This window comes from Perissodus microlepis, chromosome 16, assembly GCF_051167445.1.
Source record: "Perissodus microlepis isolate ML-2025 ecotype Zambia chromosome 16, ASM5116744v1, whole genome shotgun sequence".
Classification (NCBI taxonomy): domain Eukaryota; kingdom Metazoa; phylum Chordata; class Actinopteri; order Cichliformes; family Cichlidae; genus Perissodus; species Perissodus microlepis.
In genome coordinates, this window is record NC_140476.1 from 3060257 (window position 1) to 3086983 (window position 26727).

The 26727-nt window shown below is 40.3% G+C and overlaps 1 protein-coding gene across 1 annotated transcript in view; it reads right to left on the bottom strand.

Annotated features, from left to right (window-relative positions):
• LOC146370194 (transmembrane protein 163a-like) overlaps positions 1 to 26727 on the bottom strand; it is a 63145-nt gene that overhangs the window by 6769 nt on the left and 29649 nt on the right. Inside the window, exons 3-5 of the mRNA XM_084954950.1 lie at positions 12133 to 12176; positions 11000 to 11091; positions 5891 to 5987 (exon numbers count right to left, since the gene is read on the bottom strand). Of these exons, the coding sequence (XP_084811076.1) occupies positions 5891 to 5987; positions 11000 to 11091; positions 12133 to 12176 (233 nt within the window). The remainder of the gene's footprint in view (positions 1 to 5890; positions 5988 to 10999; positions 11092 to 12132; positions 12177 to 26727) is intronic.

Sequence of the window (26727 nt, forward strand, 5' to 3'; positions counted from 1 at the left end):
TGACTGATACTTTCAGTCTTAGTGACTTATTGGTATCCGTTTGTTTTATTACAATACTAAACAGATGCTAGTAGATGATCAGTTTGACCCCATGTAATCCCAGCAGACCCTCATCCAGTTTCAGAATTGTTGGGAAAAGCCACTCACTTGTTCCCTTAGAAGATGCTTATTAGTTAGTGTGCAGAGAATCATTTTTACAAGGGCAGCATCATACAACAGCAACCTTTGCAAAGAACAAGAAGTATTGCATTGTAAGCAGATCTGTCCTCATTTTATCCACTGTACAGTTTTTGTAAAGTACACCCTCTTTATGTATTGCTTTATATATAATTTATGTATCAGGATATGATAAAAAAAAATTCGCAGCTATTAAAATGAGGAAAATAAAAGCTCAGATGAACAGCAAAACAAGCAAAATACATTACACAGTGATTAAGCGAAATAGAGGAACAGTGTTTGAAAACTAAATACACTGTTTGCATAGAAACCAAGAGAAGTAGCAGCCAAGCGTGAACATGTTTATAACAGAAGTTTGTATGAGTTTGTAGGTGTGGACCATTCAGCTGTGTGTTAACACAGTGCCAAGGAGGGGAGACATCAGTAATACAGACACTGAAGACAGTCTTCTGAGGTGAGGATTAACCCAAGAGTCAGATTGTGCAATTCTCAGAGAAACTGCAAAAAAACCCCAAGAGCTACATCTCAAACTCCACCGGCTACTGTAGCATGTTCAGGGTTAAAGTTTATGAATTAGAAAAAGACTGAACAAGCATGGCTTCAAAGGGTTACCAGGAGAAACCCTCTCCTCTGTGAAAAAAAAAACATGGCAGCACAGCTTAAGTTTGCAAAGCTGCAAAGGACTTGAGCGCCTTTGTGTGGAGCCACTGAGGTGACCAAGTGCTCCAGAGTCAAATGTGAGGCCATCTGTCTGACATGCTGGTGCAGATGGGGTCATGCAACAGGACAGTGATTCTAAGCACAGCAGCAAATCTACAACAGAATGTCAGAAAAAAAGATTTAAGAATTAAGATGTTGCAATAGCCCAGAGTCCAGATCTCCACCTGATTAAGATACTGTGGCAGGACCTTAAAGAAGAAAAATGACAAACGTCAGTGAACTGAGGTAGTAAAGAAGAGTGGGCTAGCATTCCTCTACGACCGCGTGAGAGACTGACAAAGTTGTAGAAACAATAATTTCTTCCAGTTAATGCTGGTAAAGGTGGTTCTACAAGCTCTCGAATCATGGGGTGTACTTCGTTTTTCACACTGCTTTTTATATTTTGGCTCAGTGTTTAAATAAATAACTAACGACCAATATGTCCCATGTTCGTTTTTCTTAAATCTGAGGTTAATCTCAGGTTGCGTTTATATAACTTTACATACTTTATGTCCTGATATGTAACATTTTTAGCCATCCTACTCCTACGTATTTGACATAGATGGAGTCACTTTTGTCCTTTTTCAGAAATCTGACCACACTGAAGTATTTTTGCATTTCATGAAGATACCAAGATGAAAACAATTATACAGTTATATATCTATAAAATATATTTAATATACATTAATGTCAGCACAGTCTTGGTCTGTGACCTTTATGTGGTGCATCTGTACTGTTTGCTTTCATGGGGCAACAAGAGGTTTCCTTTCCATTGCAAGTATCTCCCAATAAATCCATAATTAAAAAGTAAATTTCACTTATAAAGCTCTGTGTAAAGTGGATAAAAAGCAGCCTGTCTGTGACTGCATGGTGTGTACTGTATGTATGTGTTGCATGGCTACGTGCTGCTCTCTCTCCCAAGCACAGAGCTGGTGAGGGCCAATCTCATCTCTCTGTTTAATCAGGCACTAGACACCGACAGCCTGCCATGAGAGCGAAACCAAGGACGTGACGTGAATCAAGATTCCCTTTCTGCAACCTGCATTTACACAATATGAATTTACAGACCAGTACTTGTTCTTACTTACTACTGTTTTTTGGGGGGGTGCTATACTGAATGTGTTAGTAAGGAGAAAACTGGATAAGTAAGAAGAAGATGAGATCCTTCCATCCTTCAAACTCCTGTATTTAACCAAGGAAAGAAGCCAATGACAGTGTTTACATAAAAATACAGAGCCAGATGGCTGACATCACTCTTAAACAAACTGATAATTAACCAGATGTGAGTTATTCACTGAGGACCGTTCATTGCTTTTTATCCTCTTTGAATGACAAATACACCAAGAGGCCAAATATTAATAGAGTACATGCATGTTTATCATAAATATAGAGCCTGAAATGGAACAAAGATTGATGCTGAAAACACGAGACACATCAAAGAAATGTCCCAGAGACAGGCAGCGGTAATCGGCTCGTGCTGCTGTCAGGAAGGTCCTCTGAGACCAAACAGACAGAGTTTCTATTAACATAATGGCACTGAAGCATCACACACAGGCTGCAGAATAGATGCAGCCGTCTCTTGGCTGCACCCACTTCAATCTGTGCTAAAAGGGACTTCAGTGACTCAATTTTTGTTTCACTTTTTATTTATGTTTTTGTTTTTTCGCTTTATCCCAGTTCAAACAATTGATTCTCATGTTGTTTAATTCATTGTTCAGACTCTATTGATATGCACAGCAGTTACAGTTTTGCTCTATGTGTCAGTTTTCTAATTGGTCCACTGCTGCTGGCTTTTAATGTCCTGCTAATTTATGCCACTAATGAAGCAGTTGGTGCAAAGAGAAGATTCTCTGCCTGGAATTGAACAAATTAAGACCAAAATGTGTCTGGGTCTAAATGATCTAACGAGATGAAACTCTGAGGTGAATACACGTAATAACTATTAAGAGATCACACAAAAAAGCAGAGTAAATGCCAAGAGCAGTGACTCTTCTGGAACATTTGAACAGTTACATACATGCACTTGACAGATTATGAAATGAACAAAGCCCAAAGAATAGTCCTGTAATAAATTCTTGTTTTGTAGCATTTGCAACGTTTTGGTGTTGGGAAGTTGTTTTAGAGAAATGTTAAAATACACCAGCTTAGAAAACAAAGATTTTGGCACTGGCAGAACTTTGTTGCAGGTACTTTTCTCATCTGTTATTATCCAAAAGGAAGACTTTTAGATTGTGCTGCATTTATGTTATTTAATTTTAATAAATCAATGTTTCTGAGACAAAAAGGGTGTTTGTACACAAGAACTAGGTGTATTCCCCAAAATCAAAAAGTGCCTCACTCCATTTCTTGCACCCTGGTGATTCCAGAGCATCTTTGTGAGCTGGATAGATACGTCGACACGCTGGTAACCTTTATGGACATCTGAGTTGATGTTGGGCAAATGTCATTAGCAATCACTGTATTGTTTTTCATGTCATTCATGCATTAATTAAACTGCAGTTTGCATGTAAGTGGTTTAATAACTTAGTTGTGATGCTTTACAGCACAGGCACAACTCTACTGCAGTCTTTGCATATGATATTTTTCCTGCCCTATATCCAAAATATTTCCAAACATCATGGGAGAAGTTCTTCGCCTTCTGCTGTGCAAGACATTTAAATTTTGTTGTATCTACTTTTAATGTAGAGCTACTCATCCAGGAAACCTGAACCTGCACACTGTGAGGAAAAGCTGTTTGCTTGATTTGCTTTTGCTTTGTGTGTTTTTTTTAATTGTGTCCTAGTCTTATGCACATATTATACTTTTAATTTTAAATCAACACAAGCATTGAAATGAAGTAGTACAAGACTAGTTGCATTGCCTGTTTGTTCTTTCTCAGAGACATCGTTGAACTAACTAAACTGGGGTACAATGGGAGAATTTGTTTTTGGTCTCCCTCTTCTCTGGTTAGTGAAATGGACACATGGTTAGGGTTAAATCATTTACACACAAAGAGGGTCTCAAAGCTGAGAGTGAGAAACATTCTCAGTCTGGTGGTGAGAGAGCTGGGCTGTACCCCAGCAACAGAAAGAAGAGACTATTTTGGGACCTTATTCATACTCCTACACCTCCAGAGAGCGGTGGTGGGGGAAGTGGAGCTGGCATTAAAGAAAAAGAGTGTCTGTGTGTGTGTGTGTCTGCGCATGTCTGTGTCAAAAACAAAAAGCAAACAAACGTCAGGTGGAGGGAGACATAAGCTCTGACGTCAGAAGAACAGCAGCAGAGGGCTATAAAAAGAAACCTTACTCACAGTGATGTGTGTGTGTGCTGCTCTGTTTGTATGCATGGCACTAGAAAATAAATCATTATCCATCATTATAAATATACACAGATCACGCAAAAAACATCCTGTTTATGTCTATATCTCCAGAACTGCAGCTCTGTGAGGTGTTCCCGGTCTGCAGCAGTCCGTTTCTATTAGCAACAGGGTCACGGGTTGCCAACGGTCACTGAGCTACAGCTGCAATAAAAGTTCATGCTGGTTCTCATAGAAAGCCAGAATACACAAAGCATCAGAGTTTGTTGTGTATGGAGCTGCAGACCAGTCAGGGTGCCCATGCTGGACCCCGTCCACCACCGAAAGCGCCAACAATGGACACGTGAGCATCAGAACTGGACCACTGAGCAATGGAAGAAGGTATGTCAGTCTGACGAATGATGATTTCTTTACCGGGTGACTGTGCGTCGCTTACCTGGGGAACGCCTGGGAACAGGACACACCATGGTGTACCTCCTACCTCAGCATTGTTGCAAATCATAAACTTTCATGGAAACAGTACTCCCTGATGGTTGTGGCCTCTATCAACAGGATAATGTGCCACCAATCAGAAATGGTTCAGGAATGATTTGAGGAACACAACAACCAGTTTGAGTTGTTGACTTGGCCTCCAAATCCCCCAGATCTCAATCAAATTGGGTATCTCTGGGATGTGATGAATAAAGTAGTCCAATCCATGGAGGCCTCACCTCACAGCTAACAGGACTGTTGCTAACATCTTGGTGCAGATACCACAGCACACCTTCAGGGGTCTAGTCCACGCCTGGACGGTCAGGGGATCAACACAATATTAGGCAGGTGCTCATAATATCATGCCTGATTGGTGTATGCATGTGAATGTGTGAGTATAGTATGTGTTGTGAGCCACACACTCTAGTCACATGCGTTTGTACTTTTTCTTTAAAAAAAAAGTATTATCAGTGCACAAAGACAGAAAGGCCAAACATTAAAACATTATTCATCTCATAATATCAGAAAAGATCACCATTAGAAAAGATCCACAGCCAGTTCTGAAGTAAACAGTTTTTTCATTATTGAACTCAGTTTACTTGTCATGACATGTACTGAAAACAGATTAGATACACTATATCAGAGCATGATGTCTTCTGTGGCTTCCCAAATTGGAAAAAGTAATTTTCACAATGCCATCAGAGCGGGCTGTTTCCCAGAGAAATGTTCTTCTATTTGTTGAGCTGGTCTTACTTCACTGTGATTGGCTCAGCTATTTCAGAGTTCAGTTATTAGACCACATAAATGTGACTAGTGGAGAGTGTCTATTTATCTTTCAATATATTTTCAGTTTTACTCTGAATCTTTTTGCAGTTTCTGCCAAATAAACGCCAAATCACTCGCCCACGCATCCTTTGAATCCATTGCTTTAAATTGTTCTCTATGCAAGACTTAAGACAGGCTTTTTAAACCCACTCACTATGCAATGAAAATGTATCAGTCAATATTGGAAAGTTATGCAGAGTTATGAAATCAGTGTTCAGAATATATATTTGAGGGTTTGTCAGACCCGACAACAGTAATAGTAATATCTGGTTGCATTATGTAAAATACTTCAGGTTAGGGAGAGACAAAAATCACAATTAAGTCAAAGCTGTAACTTTCCTTTATCTAAATTACACAAAGAAAGTGCCGGTGCAGTGTGAGCCAGCGTCTGTGTCCATATAGTGTATGTGCATGTAGCCTCACCACTTTGGGGGGCATCCTGGTAGCCAGATCGTGGATGGCCTTTCCAAGAATACAAATAGAGGAGAGAACGAACACAACCCCAAGGACGACACATGCTCTGCAGACAAACAGGCAAAAGAAGAAGGTATGACGATTACTGATGTTGCAATAACCCAAAGGAGCTTAAAGGGAAGCAGCAATGCTTTCCTAAGGTCCTATTATTTTTACATCCATCATGATTGCTGTTTTTGCATTTCACTATAAAAACATCTTTCACATAATAGTTTCAGTGTTTGACAGAAATTTGACAACATTTTTCAATTCTTTTATTTTTAGTGATATTTGTTAAAAACATGGCGAATAATCAAAAAGTTCCAGCTACTGGACCCTGCACGGGTAAAGTATGAATGCATGAAAAATGTCAACGAGCAAACAAATAATGGATGTGCAGAGATGTCGCATAGACACTTGCAACATGTCTTGATCACGCAGGGCTAATTAGGGGAAGTAAACAGCTGGGAAAAAACACAGGTGCATACAATTAAGGTAATGAGATAGAGGAAGTAAAGGAGCAACTATTACAGAAATACAGCCGGAAATAAAAATAAATCCCAAATCGAACTTAACATACAGGAACTGACACAGGAAGTGGAAAGAAAACGTGGATGGAAATAAATATATAATAATACAAACAAGCAGAAGGACTCAAAATATATAAGAATATGCACTAGGATGAAAATTGAACCAATAAACAAACTAAAAAAAAACAAATAAAGAATACTAAATAAACAAAAACCCAGCACCCAAGGGCCAAGACTGGGAACCATGAGGACATTATTTTGGTCACTACCCAGAGCTCATGGCCAGACAGCTTTGCTTTCACACTCATCTCTCTTCACCCCATCAGATCAACGTAGTATCCTCATTACTGAAAACACTGCACCGGTCCATCACGTGTTCCACTCTCACTTCTTTCATGAACAAGACCCTGAGCAGTAGCGTTCTTTGATGCGGGCGACACGGGCGGTTGCCCGGGGCGACATCGTGGTGGGGGGCGGCATCACGGGCATGGGCAAAAAAAAAGAAAAAAAAAAAGATTGCTCGTACTCATGCTGCCCCGACATCACGCCAGCGCATATTGGGAATGGCACAGGCACCGATCGGTTTTCTATCGCCCATTTGCTGGGAGTAAGGGCGCCCTCCGTTTGCCAGGTGCGCCTGCTGCTTGCGGCACAGGGAGGAGAGGGCGGGGCGGCGGGGGATTCTCTGACCGGCTGGAGCAGCATCTAATAACCAACTCGCAAAATAAAACAAAATAAAAACAAACCAACAAACATGAAAACACCAGCCATCATGATACAGACTTATAATCTGCACCGATGTTTTTTCGAAATTCTATACCCGAAAAGTGAGCGCGAGAGCCCTCGGTGCGCCTGCTCGCTGCTGAAGTCAAAGTAAACTTTATTGTCATCTCCGCTACATACAGTCCAGTATATAGAGAGACGAGACGACGAGGCTCCAGTTACAGCAGTGCAAGTAAACAAACAATAAATATAAGAAGATTAAGAAAACAAATATACACTTTAGGGCTCGGGGTAAAGGGATCAATAACAATTTAAAATTTTGATGATTTACAGTCTCACACACAACCCGTCTGAAGGGGGCCGGCTGCTTCCAAATAGAGCACATTTCATTCATAATGTTGTAAATCCAAGCCCATTATGTATTCATGATTTGAATCCTGGGTTGTGCGAAATCCCAGAAATAAACCGTAGACAAATTGAATCTGTGAACTAAGGTGTAGGTCTGTTAGGTTATGTTGTGGCGATCCTCGGGTTGGGGGATGGGTGTTCATACTGGAGTGCAAAATTAAAACCAGTGGAAGATGGACAAGAAAAGTTCAAAGCCATCTGGTGCTCAGTTTAGAAAAAGATAAAAGAGGAGGAGGAGAAACGAGCCAAAGATACAGGTAAGCAGATGTGTGATTGGATAATGGCAGGTCATCCTGAAACAATCAGAATCAGAATACTTTATTAATCCCTAAGTAAATAATGTGGGTTACAGTTGCTCCAAGAAGAAATGGTAAAAATAGTAACAGTAACAAACTAAACTCCAAACAATACAATATGTTACAGATTTTACACATTTAAGAAATAGCACTAATCAGATCAGTCAATTATAAATATCAAGGATTAACAGAGGGGATTATAAATAAATATCAAGAAAATTGACAAGAATATTACAGAGTAGAAAAGAGCGTGTGTAAAAAGGGTGTAACTATTGCAGGGGTGCCAGAGGGAGTGCCCAGGGCGCCAAACAGGCTAGGACCACCACTGACCCTGAGAAACCCAGGGCAGCAAGTTGTCCCTAATCTGGAATGTTGAATCATATTGGGAGGTGCCTGATGAAGAACCACAAAAATCTGAGAGGTGATCCTGAGGCCACTAAACCTGTCTGGAAGCTAGTCCATAAAGGTGGGAATACAATGATGACCTCAGTGGCACTATCAGCAGTAGTAAGCCTATCCTTGCATCTTTTACATGAACCAATCTCCAGGAAGTAAAACATCTTGCCTCATTTGCAATGATATGCTCACACTTTTTTCTACTTTTCCAACAGTACACTTTAATTTTCTACAGAAAGAACATTAATATAATACAAATTGGGTGTTTTGTGGTTTGTGTGTGTCTCTGCATCCAGCTGACAGCACTAACAGAGAAAAAGATCTCGCGTGTGCATGTGAGTGACTCTGTGTGAGTTAATGGACAGTGGAGGGGCAGCTCGGTCTTTCATTATCTGTAACACCTCTGAGCTACACAGAGGTGTTCTTGCAAGACAAACAGGGCTCCATACAGCCTGACAGATAATTGATTCATTCAGCTAAGCCACAGCAGCCCTAAAACCTGGTGGATTAACGCACGTGTAGCAGTGACACATTTACAGTAACGACACACAGTTAATGGCTCATCAATAAGGATACACTTCTCTCCAGCCTGCAATTTAAGAAGCACATTTTCTGAAATTGTTTAATCTATCTGGGTATACTGAACATAAGCAAGAGCCTAACGGGAAAATTATTTAGACCTTCAAAGGGAAGATTAAATTAAAGCTATCGTGGCAATATTCTCTCTGCTGGAACTACGGATTTTAAAAATGTCAAGTATAAAAAAACATTAAAAAATCCACATAAAATCAAAAACAGACTACAACAATTTGCAAATCTCATAAACCCAAATTGTATTCACAATAAAACATAGAAAACATATCAAATAAGACACTGAGAAAATGTTCCATTTTTAGGGGGGAAAAAGGTCATTTTGAACTTGATGGAGCAACAAGCGTCCCTTCTTCTTTGAAGAACTGTGTAAACGTCTGCGAACTGAGATTCAAGCTGCTCAGCAGTCCTGAGTCTTCTTTGTCATATTTTTCTGTGTCATGATGCTCCAGATGTTCTCAGCTGGTCCAGGTCCAGACTGCAGGCAGGCCGGTTCAGGACCCGTACACTCGAACAGTTTAGTATTGTCTTGCTGAAATATGGTCTCATCTGGAAAAATGTCATCTTCATGGGAGGACATGTTCCTCTAAAACAGGGCTGGGGCAACTCCAGGGCTCAAGGGCCGGTGTCCTGCAGATGTGCAAAACGCACATCTGCCTTTCCAGATGTGCATGCATGCTTTCCAAAAATAATTTCCACTTTGGATTTGTTTGGACCTCAGAACACTTTTCCATTTTGATTGAGTTCACTTTAAATGAACTTTGGTCCAGAGAAGACAGCTGTCTTTCCAAATCCTGTTCATGTGTGGCTCCTTCTCTCCATGATGGAGCTTTAACCTGCATTTGTGGATGGCACAGTGTGCTCCTGAGTCCACGCGGTTTCCATTGAAGAACAACGCCTGATGTTATTGCAGTGCTGCCCAAGGGCCCAAAGATCAGAGAAAATATTGATTTTCAGCCTTGTCCCATTCACACAGATATTTATTCTAATAGTCAGAATCTTGTGATGATTATGTACTGCAGATGATATTTATAGTCTTCATAATTTTCTGTTGAGGAACATTATTGTTCCACTATTTGTACATGTAGTTTATTTGCAGTTTAATGAACCTCTGCCCATCTTTACCTCTCATAACCTCTCTAAGACGTTCTTTTTATATCATGTTACTGACCGGATGCCAATTAACCTCATTAGTTCGTCCATCTGTTTCTTTTTAGTACAACTTACTTTTCCTGCCTTTTCTTCCCCTGTCCCAACTTTGTTTGAGTTGCTGGCATCAAATTCAAAATGAGCTAATAAACATATTTTTTATGAAATAGTAAAATTTCTCACTTTAAACATTTGATATGTTTTCTATGTTTTATTGTAAATAGAATATGAAATCACTGCACTCTATTTTTATTTATATATTACATAGGATCCCATCATTTGGGATAATGGCCTAGCTCCATCTTATCTCTTTGAGCTGCTACAGCCTTATACACCCACCCGCTCTCTCAGGTCAGCTGATCAGCTGCTCCTGAAGATACCCAGGACTGGGCGTAAACTTAGAGGAGATCGTGCTTTTGCTGTAGCAGCTCCAAAACTGTGGAACGAGCTTCCTTTAGAGATTAGACAGGCCAGTTCTTTATCTGTTTTTAAGTCACTCTTGAAAACCCACCTCTTTACCCTGGCCTTTGACACCACGTGAGATGTTGGTTTTTTATTTTAGTTGTTTTTAGGTGATTCGATGCTGTTTTATCTTGTTTTTGTTTTAATATAGGGCTGTTTTAATTTTATGTGTTTTATTTATTTATTTTGCTGTTTTCTGTTATTCTATTGTTTTAACTTATTTTCTGTACAGCACTTTGTTCCTGTGCTGGGTATTTTAAAGTGCTTTAAAAAATAATATTGGATTGGATTGGATTTTTTTAAATTTAATTTACTACAGAAAGATAAAATCATATGCATGACATGACTGGATTGCAGGGGAATGGGTGAAGTCCTTTCACAGCAGAGGTGGGATTCATGGGTAAAAGAAGCCAAAGAGTAAAGATGAATGAACAAATAAATAAAACATACAACACCTGTGGTTTGAGAGTTGTTTATGATTCCACCCTTGTATCATTGATCAAAAGATAAAGTTTTGTACTCACATATACTCTCTGTGTGCAGAGTGCACAGCTGCTGCATTGCTGTAGCGCCACAGGACGATGGCTGATGACATGACGTCCAGCGTGGCATCAAACTACAGAAAGGAGAAGCAAGTAATTAATGACAGAGAAGGGAGGAAGGTCAAAATTATCCATTGGACCTATACCATGACTCTTTAAATGATCAGATGTCCAGTAAGACGTGTAGACAGCTTTAAATAACTTATTTGTGCTGAAAATAAAACCACTTCATTCTGAAATCCCGTGGAGGAGAATAACGCATTTATTTCAGCACAACAGAATTTCAGCGGGCACATGAACTGACTCAGGTTATGTATGAATAGGGATGTAAGGATTTAAGGGTCTCATTAAGGCTTATAGTGTAAAAACTGCAGGAACCACTTTCAAGTCTGTTACACCACAAAGATGTAGTGTTGATGTTTGGCAGGAAATCAAAGCCGTAAACATCATTAACGCGACAACAGCAGCTTCATGTTGGATTCAGGACTTCCCAGAGAAAAACTTCTCTCCCTGAAGCCGGATCACAAAATAAAATCGTTATTAGTTAATTTTCAAATCATAAAATGTAAAAAGTAAGAAAAGGATGACTCAGTCTCACGGAGCTATCGATGATAAGCTGCTATGATCTAACCTCTTTGCATTGGGGCACATCCTCTTATTTTCTTCCTGCTTCTGTTATAAAACTGTCATCTGCAGCCAAGCAATTAAACTGCTAATTAAAATCGAATCTTTAAGGAAGAGATAGCTAGCTCTGCAGATTATGGGTTATAATATTTTAATCACATTAGGCTAATCACATCTCCCTCACTGGGCCCGGGTGTGGATATTGTAATTTTCACCTTCACTGCCATTACGTCATATTTTTATGATCATTCTCAGTGATTTCCTCCTAATAAGATTTCCACTGTGTTCTAGTGGAGATCTGTTTAGCAAACACAAGAAGCATTTTGACATCCAACCACAGCGCCAGTCTCCAGTCCCTTCTCTGCCCTGTTACCTTGGAGACAAAAGGACCAATAGTACTTTGGTACTGGGATTCATTAATAAATCACTAGCACACAAGTTATGACTAATTGATCAATGCAAATAGAGAGAAGAAAGGGGCGGGAACTTACGGCGAATCCAAATGCTGACGCGCTGTGTCTCATAAACGATACAGCTGTGGAGAGAGAGAGAGGGACTGTTTACATCATACAAGTCTTTATTCCTTTTTAGTCACACTAACATATATGCACATGTGATTCAGCACATGTCACATGCACGATCAGTAGGTTTGTGATGCTAAATGGGAAACAATGTTTTTATTAAATCAGCATAACAAAATGAAAAGCGACTGTGATTAGATGAGTTATTTCTTAAAAATCAACGATGATATTCATAAATGTATTTCCTTTCTATTGAAATCACCAGCACCTCTCACATGCATACACTATATCACTATATCTAGAAACAGGAAATTAAAACCACTGGGTTAACCTGAGCTGGAGTTCAATCAATAAAGAATTAAAATCTAAATCTTTGTTTATTGTATTCCGTCTTTTTGGCAAATGATTAAGCAGAAAATGCAAGTGCCACAAAGAACAATTACATTTTTATTTATGATACCACTTATGACACCTCTATGAGTTCTTGGCAGGTTGAACCTTCATCTGATCCAGATTTTTACAGCACTGTAACTATAATCCTACTCAGTATCATCCAAAGCAGAACAACAAGCATTAAAAACTAATAGAAAAACACACAGCTCATGTATGTCCATCTGATGATGCTCCAGGCCATCCGAGTTTGATACATGTAAACTTGGCATGATTAACTGTTTATTAACAACATTAATGATCGGCTAACGCAACATGAAGTATTCCTCGAATAGGATTAAAGGTTTTGTCATTCTTTATCTACCACACCTGTGCTGTTCATCTACCTGTCCTGGTGTGCTGTCCCCTCTTTCTGTGCGTGTGTGTGTGTGTGTGAGAGAGAGGGAGACTTTCAGGGGACAGCACATGGTCAGTTTAATCACCATGGCAACAGGAGATTTGAGGGCAAGATGGCAGTTGGTTTGAACTCAAAGCTTTCATCTTCTCTTCGCCAAGTCTTTCCCTTGGCTGGTATCTCCTTTTCTTTTCCTTCCTTCTGGTTTTCTTGTCATGTTCCCTGTTATATATATATATATATATATATATATATATATATATATATATTGTAGCAGAAGCCTTTTGGCCATTTCTGAGACTTTGATGCTTCACAGTGTCAGGTAGGATGTGACCTTATTTGACAAGCTTTAATGAATACAACTGTATTACAAACTTTTCAATTCTTTTGATGCCTCCAGTATGAGGATAGAATCAGGCTTAACTGTGCTACAGCTATGCCAACACTGTGGAGAAGAAAGGATGGAAAAGCTGAACGGGAGACCCAAGATAACACGTGGTTGCTCACACATATGCTGTCTTTGTGTCTGGTTTTGTCCCAGATAGCATCACCCAGATTCTCCTCTTCATTCTGAGTCACGCTCACCATCTTTCACGATTATCTGTGCCCTCACATACAAACTCTCTCACTGTCTTTCACATACAACGTTTATGAATCTCTGGGGCTCAACCAGACCTCCGACCCATCTGTTGAGTCAAGAGAAAAAGTCGAACTGAGAATGTTTGAGAAAGCTAACACAGGGAAGTCGGACAGGTGGTGACTCCTCAGTCTGTATATACAGTCTGTCTACTATGTATATATACAATACATTATCCCTGGTCCAACATCAAGCTCAAAGTTTGTCTTTATTTGAAAGGAGTTCCAGTAGACTGGACATTTCGTCTGAGTTGAGGTAGCTGCATTGGGTTCATTTGGTGACTACACTGTCTCTGATGCATTTCATAGACAGAAATGATGGCATATTTCATATTGCCATGTGATTGTGCGTCATCATGTTTGCTGTTAGGCATGTAGGAAAGTGCAGGTCGGACACAGCTGGATGGATGGTATCGAGCGTGTATGTGTGTAATGAGCTATGTATCAGTTTTAAACTTTAGTTTTGTTAAGCAGTTATATTTGTGACTTTTGGTGTGACGACTTCACATTTTTACTTCAGTGTGGGGAAAAGAAAACGTGTAAGATTTTCTCAATATCTTGGAGATGATCTAGTATCGCGCATCATCATATGCAATTCTACATTATTAGAAAATTAGCTGTGGTGATTGATTCTGTGCTTGGTGCCAGAAATTCAAACAGATATTATTGAAACTGCAGCATATTCAGAAGCAAGAAAAGACTTTTTTGTAATATATGATGCAATCTTTAAAATAGCCAAAATGGTTCACACAGGATAATTATCCACTGAATAAGAGAAAAAATCTGCTTACATCTGCATCTCTTTGAGGAATTTCTCTCTGCATAATATCTGACCTTCTGTCTTCAAATGCAAACTGTAAAGCTAACAACACGTTCACTGAGGAAGCAGTTTTCACACATGCATACATACAATGAGCCTGAGATTTTTCTGCTGTATTTAAAATGTATTCAGTGCTTCAAAGAACAGATTCGTCATCTATTAACTCATTTGTTATTGCTGATATTATTCCTCATTCATCATATTTGTCTTTCACTTCATGCCCCCCTTTAATTAAACATGCACTCAGATGGAAAAAAACAGAATTCTCCCCTAAATAAAGCTGCTAATTTTTAAATAGCAGCCTCTTTCCCCTCCCAGCATGTATTCATTTCTCCAGTTTCTGCTCTCAGGCTCATTTGGATGTGCCAGCCGTCTGTGTGGTTACCGCCTGCCAGCAAATCGATGCCTCTCTTGAGGTGAGCAGACACGATTCTGTGTAACATCCTCTGGGTTGTTAGTTAATCAGGGAGTCAAGCATGCATGACCAGTGCTAACAAGACTGGGGAAACAAAGAGGGAAAGCAAAGCAGAGCATGGTAGAAATGGAGTAGAAGAAGGAGGAAAAAGAAGGGTGTAGGGTACGAGGATATAAATGAGAAGGAGGAGCAACTAAAAGAAAGGGGGTACGTGCTTACAAGAGAAGGAGGAGGAGGAGAAGCAGTGGACTGGAAGAAAGATGCAGATGTGAGGATCATATAGAGTCCGGGGAAAAATGGGAACGTGAATAAGAGCAAAAAATGTGTGTGTGTGTGTGTGTGTATTCATATCTTCCAAAAATTGGAAGTTTACTATACTTGTGGAGACCAACAGCCCTTATAGGGACAAAAATGCTGGTCCCCACAAATTTAAAGACACATGTGTGACTCAAAATGTGGTTTTAGTGAAAGGGTTACAATTGGGTCATGGTCGTTTTTCATGGTTAGGGTTAGGTTAAGGGGCTAGAGAAAGCATTATGACTATTGGATGTCCCCACAATTAGATGTGTGTGTTTTATACATAAAATGTTTGCACAGAGAAAAAAACCTGATAGCTTGGAAATTCTTAATTGTGATTCTTCTGTGTTGCAGTATTTATTTTGAGGAAAACACAGTTCTAATAAGAACAGTCTAACAGTCTGACAATCTTCTATTCTATTTGCTAATAGTCCACTTCGATGTCCTGTCAACACCTGCATACCTCCTAGCTGTAGCAATGGTTATGACTTGGCAGCAGTAAAAACCTAATTATCAGTGAGTTATACAAGAACTGGGGCCAGAGCCAGCACCAATATATTCTCTCTCTCTCTGGCTCTCTGGCTCTAGTCTTCCCTTGGCACTGATCACTGATTATAAGCAGGACTTGGATGAAGCAGCATCTGATCAGACATCACTTCCAGACCAGGCTTTGAACTCTTGGGGGTGTTGAGGACCAGCGAGCGAGACGTGGTGGAAGCATTCATAATGACTATTAATAGTTTCTGAGCTCTGTTGTCCTCTGCTTGAGGCAATATGCAGAAATGAAAATATAAATGATAAAAGCTTACAGACTATATTGGACAGACTTCCCCCTTTCTAATGGTTTGTTGGTGCTCTTTAAAGCTCGTTTCCTTTGGTTTCTGCTTGGTGCAAATTTTTCTTACTGCTTTGACTTTTCATTGTTAAAATGGTAAATGGCCTGTATTTGTATAGCGCTTTACTAGTCCCTAAGGACCCCAAAGCGCTTTACACATCCAGTCATCCACCCATATTCACACACTGGCGATGGCAGCTACATTGTAGCTACAGCCACCCTGGGGCGCACTGACAGAGGCGAGGCTGCTGGACACTGGCGCCACCGGGCCCTCTGACCACCACCAGTAGGCAACGGGTGAAGTGTCTTGCCCAAGGACACAATGACCGAGACTGCCAAGCCGGGGCTCAAACCGGCAACCTTCCTATTACAAGGCGAACTCCCAACTCTTGAGCCACGATCGCTCCTGTTAAAGATTTTGCCTCTGTGAGAATAGCATGCAGCTAATATTGGGCTTTGAATAACTGGACAAAAGAAGAAGAGTCATGTTTTCTGCGGAAGGAAAAGAGTTGAGAGTGATAAAGTGGAGTGCATAAGATGAAGTCACTGTGATGTCGACCGCTGGTTTGTAAAATCCCCCCACTACAGCACCGAGTCAGTTGCATTCAGCAGCTGACTGAGATACCAGTCACATGAACTAAAGCATGCCCTGTTCTCTTACAGACGTCTATGTGATAACATTATATTTTGCAGTCAGAGGAGTCACCCTTTTCTGGCCAAGGCACTGCTGCTCTGATGCCCACAGCATGTCTGTATTTGGATAGAAACTGAAATGAAAACAAGACCTCAGAGAACCTCACAGAGGTATTTACTTGATAAAGAGAGCTCTGGAACTTGTTAGACATCCAAGAGGGCAACATTTCTATCAGATCACCAAGAAACAAATAAAAGCCATCTGGTCTTTGTGACAATTGTTCAGAGGGGAACTAGTGAGAGTGACAGATTGTAGTTTTGAGCTTTCTGGGGTGAAAATGAGCTCTGCAGAGTGTAATGCAACTAATGTGCGAGCTATCTTTGTAAAACAGGCTGATAAAGGATAACTGTATAAAAGATAAAGCAAGCAGATATACAGCAAGTCCTCACTGGGAATTGACTGATATTGATGTTTTTTATTGATGCAGTACTATCATTGATTGGGTGTGGTTCCTTATTGATTGCTTATTGATGTCTGATCAGTTTTCAAAACTGTAGATCTACACAGGTTTTCAGCATCAAAGGAACTGGTTTCTTATCTCAGAGTGAACACAGTGTAGAAACAGAATAAAAGGCTTGCTCATGATTCACATAAGCGCTAGTAAAATAAACTTAATAGTATTTGAGGTACACGGTGCTAGTGATTGGACAGTTTTGGCCTGGTTCTGAACCAGAAGTGGTTGTGGAGTCCCATCTCTAGTAGCAATCACTGGAGTTACATTAGCTCCACCAGTAATGTGACTAGGGATGGGTATCGAAACCCGGTTCTTGTTAAGAACCGGTTCCCACTGTTTCAATTCCTTGGAATTGTTTGCCATTTTTGCAAACGATTCCCTTATCGATTCCAGTCGCCCCGAATGACGTCACCACGTTGCAGAGCGTCATTTACCTGGCAGGAAACATGGCGGCTCAAACGCTCAAAAGTTTGGTCATACTTTACGAGAACGGATGACAACGGGGCAACTTGCAATATTTGCAAAGTAGATATTTCATTTAAGGGAGGAAACACTACGAATATGCAAAAAACACAGGATAACCTTAAATGAATGTCGTGTTTTTAATTCCGCTCCGGACTCGTGAATCTCAACCCAGCAGCAGCGGTAACGTTTGCACGTCCTCTCCCGTTAATGCGGCAGGTAAATAATCAACAACAGTGCATATTATGTTTGCGCGATCTGCCTTATTACAAAACCTGCCATTACTGTGCATTTAGGTGACCATGATGAGAGAGACAGAGTCTGGCTGGCTCAGATGCTGGCAGTTGTCGCTGCAGTCTACCGGTAGCGTCTCCTTTCAGGCCAGGATAGACGAATGTCACCGAGCAGTGACTAAGTTTGTGGTCAAAGCCTTGCACCCATTTGCCACAGCAGATGATTTTCGGTAAGTGAATGTGTTTAATTGTAGGCAGGGACATTACTGGATATTCTTGTGTAATTGCTACAGAATAATTTATGTTATACTTTGTTATTGCTACAGAAGAATATTTATTTTATTATTTTACATTTACATTTTTTTTTTTCCTGGGGACCCTGTGACACCCCATTGAAGAGCCGTAGGCTGTGGATCTCTTAAGATCTCACTGTTGTGTTTGTAAGGCCATGTTACTCCTAAATTTCTATCTTGTTCAAAGAGAAGATATAAAACAAAGTTCTAAGCTATTCGACCTTAGTGTTCTCCTTTTTTAAAAAGAATCGATAAAGAATCGAATCGTTAAACAGAATCGAAAATGGAATCGGAATCGTGAAAATCTTATCAATACCCATCCCTAAATGTGACCTTCTTGAATTTTCCCTGTCAGGAAGTTCTGTATGATGGGCAGAACTCAGAGGACATAATGTAAAATGAAAGCGCAGCTTTATTGCTGGACACAAAAATAAAAATAACGTAGGTCAGGAACAAACAAGACTAAAACTGGAGAACACACGAGGAGAGACACGGACCATGAGAACACAACAAAGATGCAAACTCACAGATTACGCCAGAGTGGAAACACCTGGAGAAAAAACACAGCTGAGCTAAATCTAACTAACAAGACAAGGGAAGCAAAACTAGACATAATGCACACGAAATGAGAGACTATCAAAATAAAACACGTAGTAACTGAACAAAGAAACAGGTGCGCAGACTCGATACAAAGACAAGCACAGAGACAGACTTCATACAGGAGACGCTGAGGACAAAACACAGAAACGAGACTAGGACAGACAGGCCATGAAAAGAAACTAACATACTATTAGACTAGAAATAAAGATGAACTCAGAGGCACTAGGAAATATTACACTTGTAAGACAAAATAAAGAACTTGAACATAAATTATCTCCTAAATGCAAATGAATAAATCGTGAGTTCACAAAAAGCTGGAAACACTGGGTGAGAGAGCCAGGACCATGTACCATTGGTTAAAGCTGATCTGTAAATATCTACAATGTTAAAGCTAAGAATCTGCTTCATTCTGGTCAAACTGCTGAGAAATATAGTGTATATCCACAGAGGCACTTTCTACAGCAAATGCTTGTTATCCATCAAATCACCTCTGTTGCTGATTGTACTGGGGGGAAATTCTGTATTAAATTAACAGAATCATTTGCAACCAAATATAAGCATAATTATGTCCTCCCCTGTGTTCCTCAAGGGAAAGAGCTCAATTTAGGGATGTGAAAGTCATTTTACATCACACAGAGGAAAGGAGTAATCTGGGAGACTGCGAAAAAGGCGGAGGAGGGATGAGAAGGCAGCAGATGGACAAATAGAGTGACACAGTGAGAGCACGGGTGAGAGAGCAGCAGACAGAGAAAGGTGAGAGATTAAAGTGAGAGAAAGATGAGATTGTAGGAGGCACTCTTGCACTGCCAATCAATGCATCTCTGAGCTTCTAATCTAATCGAGGTGACTCATCTGCACTTTGAAAATAACTCCCAGTAGACTCGTATTGAAGTTGAAGATGGTTCCAAGATGAGGACAGAGATTCAGAGTGGTTGAATCGTAGTCATGTGGTTCAACAGCAGTTAATTTTATTCCTTGAAAACATGGTCCTGGTAGATCTGTTATTTGCACAATGTAATGACGAAATGGAACTAGCAAACAGAGGCGGGTACGTAAAGAGCCAGAGGGAGAGGGGAGCAAAAAAGCTGGACAGGGAGCAGAAGGAGGGGAGAGGGAACACAGAAGGAGGCGAGCTGACAGGGAGGAGGAATTATGCATCATTATAGTTGGACGTAACAAGATTTTTATGCAAATCCACCTGTCGGAGCATAAATTTTGCAGTTCCAGTGGAAAAGAACATTTTTGTTTTACTATCTGAGGTGGAAAATCAAAGCAAAACAAACTCTGACTAACAATGCTCAAGGTGACCTGCTGCAAGGCAATTCAAAAGACTCGCACTGATGATGAAAATAAATTCAAAGTGCAAATGCAAAAATGTAGAATAGTTTTTTGTCTTAAATTAATTTAAAAGAAAATAAAATTTCATTGAATGTAAGGTGAAATATTTCAAAGCTTTGTAGCTCATAGCAGTAAGCTAAGAACTACATTTACACTCCACAAGTTCATCAAAGAATTGAACAAAACATTCACTCAAAATATGACATTATAGATAGATATTGCACTCATTGGGAGGAAGTGCATGGAAAATGATAACAAAACTTTTGGAGGTGGGGCTAAACTAGGAAAAAAATGTACTGGAGACACTTGTATCCTCAAAAACTTCACTATCGCTGTCAGCAAAGACGAGTGAGCTTCACTGACTCACTGACTCGTTCTAGGGCCTCCTCCAGGATAAAGAAACGTGGACACTTCTCACCCAGCATTGACAGCTGAGGTAAACAGCAACGGACTGACATTTATAAATGGACAGGAGCCAGAGTTGTTTGTCCTACAGTGGCCTACAGCGTAATAAAGCTGATCATTTTAGCCTCCATTGATAGTTTTCCTGTTCATTACAGCTCTTGAGGTTTGCAAAGTGATTGGTTGGATTTAGCTTTACTAACAGCTGCGACTGGATCACCACAGGATTACTTTATGGTGATTACATCCGTTTACTCTGAGACTCTGTGCGAGTCACTGTGAGTCACTAATAATAAACACAAACTACTAACCTTACTACAAAACATATCGCCTTTCAGAAAACTATTTTGTGAAGTGTAACCACAGTTTATAGAAGACAGGAGTGTGACTTCAGTAGATACACCTATTATTAGATTCATGTTTGTGTGTGTATTCCTTTGTGGTTGTTACTCTCCACTGGGGCAGGAAGTTAAAAGAAAAGCCCTCAGGACGCTGCTTTCACATTAATTAGCAGCTTTAAGCAGACAAACAAACCCTCTGATGGCCATTCACAGACCCCCCCCCCCCCCCCCCCCACACACACACACACACACACACACCAAACTCTAAAAGCACATCTACATAAAGTATCAAAAATTAAGACCTTTAACCAAAGAGCTCGAGCTAAATTTCGATCTCCGCACACAAACAAAAACACGACCCTTGCCTTCTCGGCAGACACATCCGACATGGCTGCGGCCGTTTGCTCAGCTGCAAAATATTCTGTTTAATAATTCAGGACCTACTGCTCAGCTCTGCACTATGGCTGAGTTCACCCTGCGGAAAACCCTGCTGGGATACTTCCTTTCTCCCGCCGCCTCTCCCCCTCAGTCCTCTCTCATTTTAACCTCTCCCTTTTTTCTGTCCTCCTTCCTCTCTTCGTCCCCTGTGGGTGGCGCTCTTGCTCTCCCTTTGTCTCTGCCTACCTTCTAAAGGAGAAGTCATTCTTTGCCTCTGTTGCTGCAGTTGTATTCATCTTCCCATTCTCCTTCCCCACATCACCCCAACTTCGTTTTACTATTAATCACCCTTTTGTACTCCCTCCCTCCCTCCCTTTACTCTCGTCCACCACTCCTGTCTGTTTCCATCTCTTTCGTCATGCTTCTTAATTTGTCACTTTCTTCACTCCTCTGTCCATTTGTTCTTTCCCCATCTTAAGCCGTCCTGCCTTGATTCGGTACCTCCCTGCGGGGCTCCCCTACTCCCTTCATTCATCAGCGCTCTTCTCTCACTGTAGCCCAGCAGTATTGATTTGCAGCAGGGCAGAGCTGCAGTCGATGGGCACAGCGAGGGAGGCGTCATCTGCGAGCGGCTTGGTGCTGTGGACTCACGGGGTTTCATGCAGAGAATAAGTTAGGACAAGCACACGGCCGGTTGGCCTCATGCTTCCGAAACACTTGCAGGTTTTAAAAAGCTTCATCCTGGAACCATTTTAAAAGCTTTTAGGTGGGGTTCAAGGATTTTCTGCAGCTTTCCTGCTCAATGCCAAGAAAGAGGTGTCACTGGTACGCTAGACACGAATGTGTTTAGAAAGAAATTAAAGTTCAGCAGAGTCATAAATGGATTGTGTTGGTACATGAGACATTTCTAATGAAGATTCTCTTAATTTCCTTTAGCAAGAGGAATTACTGTGCTGCAGGTAGCCAAGGGACATCCTGTAGCAAATTATGAGGCATCAAACAAGATTTCCTCTCAAGGTCTCCGCTGTGACCTTGAGGCATCATTAAGACCTTACTTAAGAGACTCCTGAGACTTTGGAATGCACTTCCACCAGATCTCCAGGCTACAAACTCTCTCTGCTTTTAAATCATGTTTTAATACCCATCTATTCAGAACTGTACACCCTTCATCATGACTTGATCTATTTTTACCTCGATTCACTTTTATAGTTGTGTCTTTTATTTTGTTGTTGTATAAGGCGACCTTGAAGGCCTTTAAAGGTGCCTGTAAATGAAATGTATTATTATTATTATTATTATTATTATTAAGAATGAGACACTTTAAATAATTAGACATCCTACGTTTGTCCGATACAGTATCACAGTAGAAAGCATTTGTTTGAGACTAAACCTTTGCCAAAACTGAGCAGATTCCAACTGTTCAAACCGTATGTTTTTTATTGTTTTCATTTTTGTTGCCAACTTGGACATCCTTTGCTAAAATCTGTCAATCCACCACAGAAAGTTGACCACAAAACAAAGTATGACTAACTGTGGGAACTCAAATATAGTGTTTCACTTGAACTGAACAACACAGTTGTCAAAAAGCAAAAATATCATCTAGCTGTCAAAGTCTGCCAGTGTCGGGGGCAAGATGTTGACACAAATGCAGGATTCATTCCGAACTCTTTAAAAAAACTGTAGCTGACAAGGTGTTAGCATTTCGAAAACAACGAATCTCAGGAAAACAAAGAGGGCGAGGGGAGACTTGACATATCTACACAGGGTAATGAGGTTAGGGAAAAACAGGTGGGAACAAATCAGGGATAACAAGACAAAGGAAATTAACTCAATGCAAGGGACACAAGACAAGAGACTACCAAAATAAAACAGGAAATAACTTTCACTGAAGCCCTAACAAAAAAACACGGAGACAGGGCAGGAGCTTATAAACAGCGTGAGAACCAGATTAAACAGCTGTACTGAAGGAGTTAATACTGCTCACCTGCATCTGATGCAGACACTGTGTAACTAACTTACTTCTGTTTGGTATTAGCTGCATGAATTTCTATATTTTCATACAGTTATTTAACTTATTTAACACAAAAAACAACATAAACTTTGTTTTCTTTAAATAAATGCACTAACCACCCTGTACACTTCCCTATCTAATTACAACAAAGACTCACAGGAAAGCGTTTCCTGTGGGCCCATTACCACTCCTGGCAAGCCCATTAAATAATCTCCTCACTGTTTACTGTTTACCTAACTAATTTATTTGCTTTGATAAGACTCGAGCCTTCAGAGTTCCTTGTCAGGGATACAGTGAGTAATAATTAGTGGAAATCACGGAGCCAAACTCGGCAGCTGCTGTAGTTAACTTTGGCCCGTAAGTTCCACTGTGAAGTGAGTGGGAACAACTGCTACAGTCTGACATGCAGACAAGCAACTGTGGCACACAGATAAACACGCTTACAACCAAACCACCGACATACACGTAACCTAACAAATTTCAGATATGACAGGATGGATTCAGCTGAGTCTGACTGTCTGTTTTAGCCCTGCACGGAGACACCTGATCCCCTGCACTAGCTTGAATGTCTGATCTCCCGCCAACTCTTTCCCTCTATTTCTTCAGTGAGATACATGCACTTGAGAGCTACAGTAATTTCCCAGCCTCACTTTGTATCACTATTACTCAATTTCCCCTGGCACCTCTTCCTGAGAACATTTTCCATCTATGCTGCTCAAGTAAAACAAGATACAATGAGTTGCAAAACCCTCCTCTGTGCAAATGAAAAAGCTAAGCAGAAGCCTTCTACCGCCAATCTGGATTTATGCATGAACAGGACAGGAAATTATTCACATCTATCCCTGTACTGCTTATTTAATGGTATGAAAGCCTGCAACTTTAGATATAACTTTATGTAGATTTGTATGCAAATATTAAGCACACTGTTTAAGGTAGTATGCTATACTTTTAATCTAGATACAAAATGTTTATTATCTGCTTTGGCATTGCCTATTATTTGACTTCCAGAGGACAAAACAAACAAACAAACAAACAAAAAAAAAAACAATGTGTTCATTCCCACTGTGTGTACTTGCTCGTCTATTCAATACATATGTCTCTGTCACTGACCTTGAGGAGGTGCTGATTCAGAGATATTTCAGGTGAGGATTCATTTTCATTGTAGCGCAATAAAAAACTGGAGGAAGTAAACTGAAGATAGAATGATATAAAATAACATGATGATGCATGCATTCATGCAAACCTCACAAAGTAGCACCTACATTTAACTAATAGAATAGAATAGAATAGAATTTATTGTTGTTATAGAGGTTATAGACTGGTATCTCTTCTAAACCCATTAAAAAGAAATTAAACAAAATTAGTAAAAACTAGACATCATCACTCCAAAGGGAATAATTATATAGGGTGAAATAGATTAAACTGTTAATGGATGGTGGTGTGGTGGGGGTTGATGGAAGCCCCAGCTCGGGGGGAAAACCTGAATTGATCATTTGCTTGATGGCAAAAGTTCAAATAGAGGGTGAGCGGGGTGTGAAATGTCTGAATTGATTGTTGCTGCAGGCCTTCTTCCTTAGATGGTTTGCGTAGACATCTTCTACATGTGGGAGCTCCAACCTTACTCCATACGGTGTAGGTCCTTCAGCTCGGCAGCTGCACAGCTTCTGTGCCACATCGTGATGCTGTTTGTAACGATGCTGCAGATGTTTCTGGGGGAGCTGTGCTTGTTTCAGCTTCCTTAAGAATAACAGTCTCTGTTGGGCTTGTTGGGCTTTTGTGCCCAGGCTTCAGGTGTTGTCAGACTAGATGGCAAGAGCCTCTCAACACTCTCTGCTTCTCCCTGTATGTGAAGGAGGAAGTGGGCTGTACTTTCTCTTCTCCTGAAGTCTTATAAGTGTTGAGATCCACAAGAATATTTTATAACAGAGTATGTAATTAATCATGTTTGTCTTCATTATCAGCAGCACACATTCCAAGCTGAAATATAAGGCTGTTTTGTCTGTTACACACAAGGCTGCCTTTGGCATCGACGACTTAACGCACTATCCAAGTAACATACAGTATTGTGCAAAAGTCTTGACCCATTCATCATTTCTATATATTGAGGTTGGAGTTGGTTTGTATACCACTGTGGTTGCTTGGCTTCTTTCCTTTTTTAAACTTGCTGGTTAGTTTTAGACACTTACATGGTAATCAGGGAAAGTTAGGGAAAGATTATGATTTGAGGGAAAATACACATATTCACAACACTGAAAGTTTAAAAATGATAAGTTGGGATTGACAGATGTGTCTGATTAACAGCATAGCCTGAGGACTCAAACTATCCCATCCAAGGATAAATGAGAACCCACTGGTGGTTTCACGTTAAACAACTAAACAGTAATGGTAGTGAATATTGTTGTAATTATTATGAACTAAGCGAGAGTCACCACTTTAACTTCTGTTAAAGTGGTGACTCTTGTATTCTTCAATGGATGGTTTCAATGCACGAAGTGCTGCTTGAATTCGTTATAATTCATGTGTAAAGTGTCACATCATTGTGTGTACGTTGTGAGTGCGACTTCATCTGAATATAAGTTGAGAAAGTTGGTTTGCTGTTTTGTTTTGTTTATGAAGAACTGAGTCCTAAGCAGATCCACAGTGCTGATCTCCTGGGCACCTCTGACCACAGCGTATATCTCCCACAGCTAAATAATGAGCTCTGTGGAGACTGTTTTACATAATCAAATTGAGACATGCAGACATACAGAAATCTCTGAGATGCTCACACAAGCAACTGCACACACACACACACACACACTGTGGGCTGCTATTTGTGGGAGGTAGGGGAAGATTATTTCAGCTGTCAAACACCAATTACTGTGATATTTTGTAGCAAATGATAAAAAAATGTTATGAGCTGAATAAAGTATTAGAGCTGTAAATGTCTCATTAAGGGTTCTCACTGTTATGCAGCCATGTGATTCAGTCGCAAAATGATGCAAATAAAAATACAATTAAAAAGACTTGAGGGGCCACTCGCCCACTGACCCAACACTGACCCAACACTGCTTTGAATTTTAGTTTGTGCAAAAGTACTTTCTCAAAAAAACAGTGGATTATAAGAGCAGACAGGAAACTGAGGCTACAATTGTCTAAGGAGCTTGGAAAGAAAAGCTACAATTCACACAGGTTTGTGAAAACTGGAAAGTAGAAGACAAAACACTGCCAGGCGTGATGAGTCTCGATTTCTTCACTGGCACTGTCTGAATTTAGTGTAAACAGCATAAAAGCACGGATCCATCTTTTTTTCTTCCTTTTTTGTGTGTTATGTTTGATTTTTCCAACAGGTTTTAAAAGTTTCTAATGTGTTCAATTCATACAGTTGGCCAATTAAGATTTTATTTAAATCTATTGACGATTATAAGGAACTGACATACCCTGAGAGAGTATCCAAACGTCACACAAAAAGCACCCAGTTCACCTACAGATCCATATCCAGGACCTGCTTAATGGGCGGTGATAGTGCCAACTGCTGCACCACCTTTCCAATATGTCACTTCTTTGATTTAGTTAGAAACCAGTGAATTATC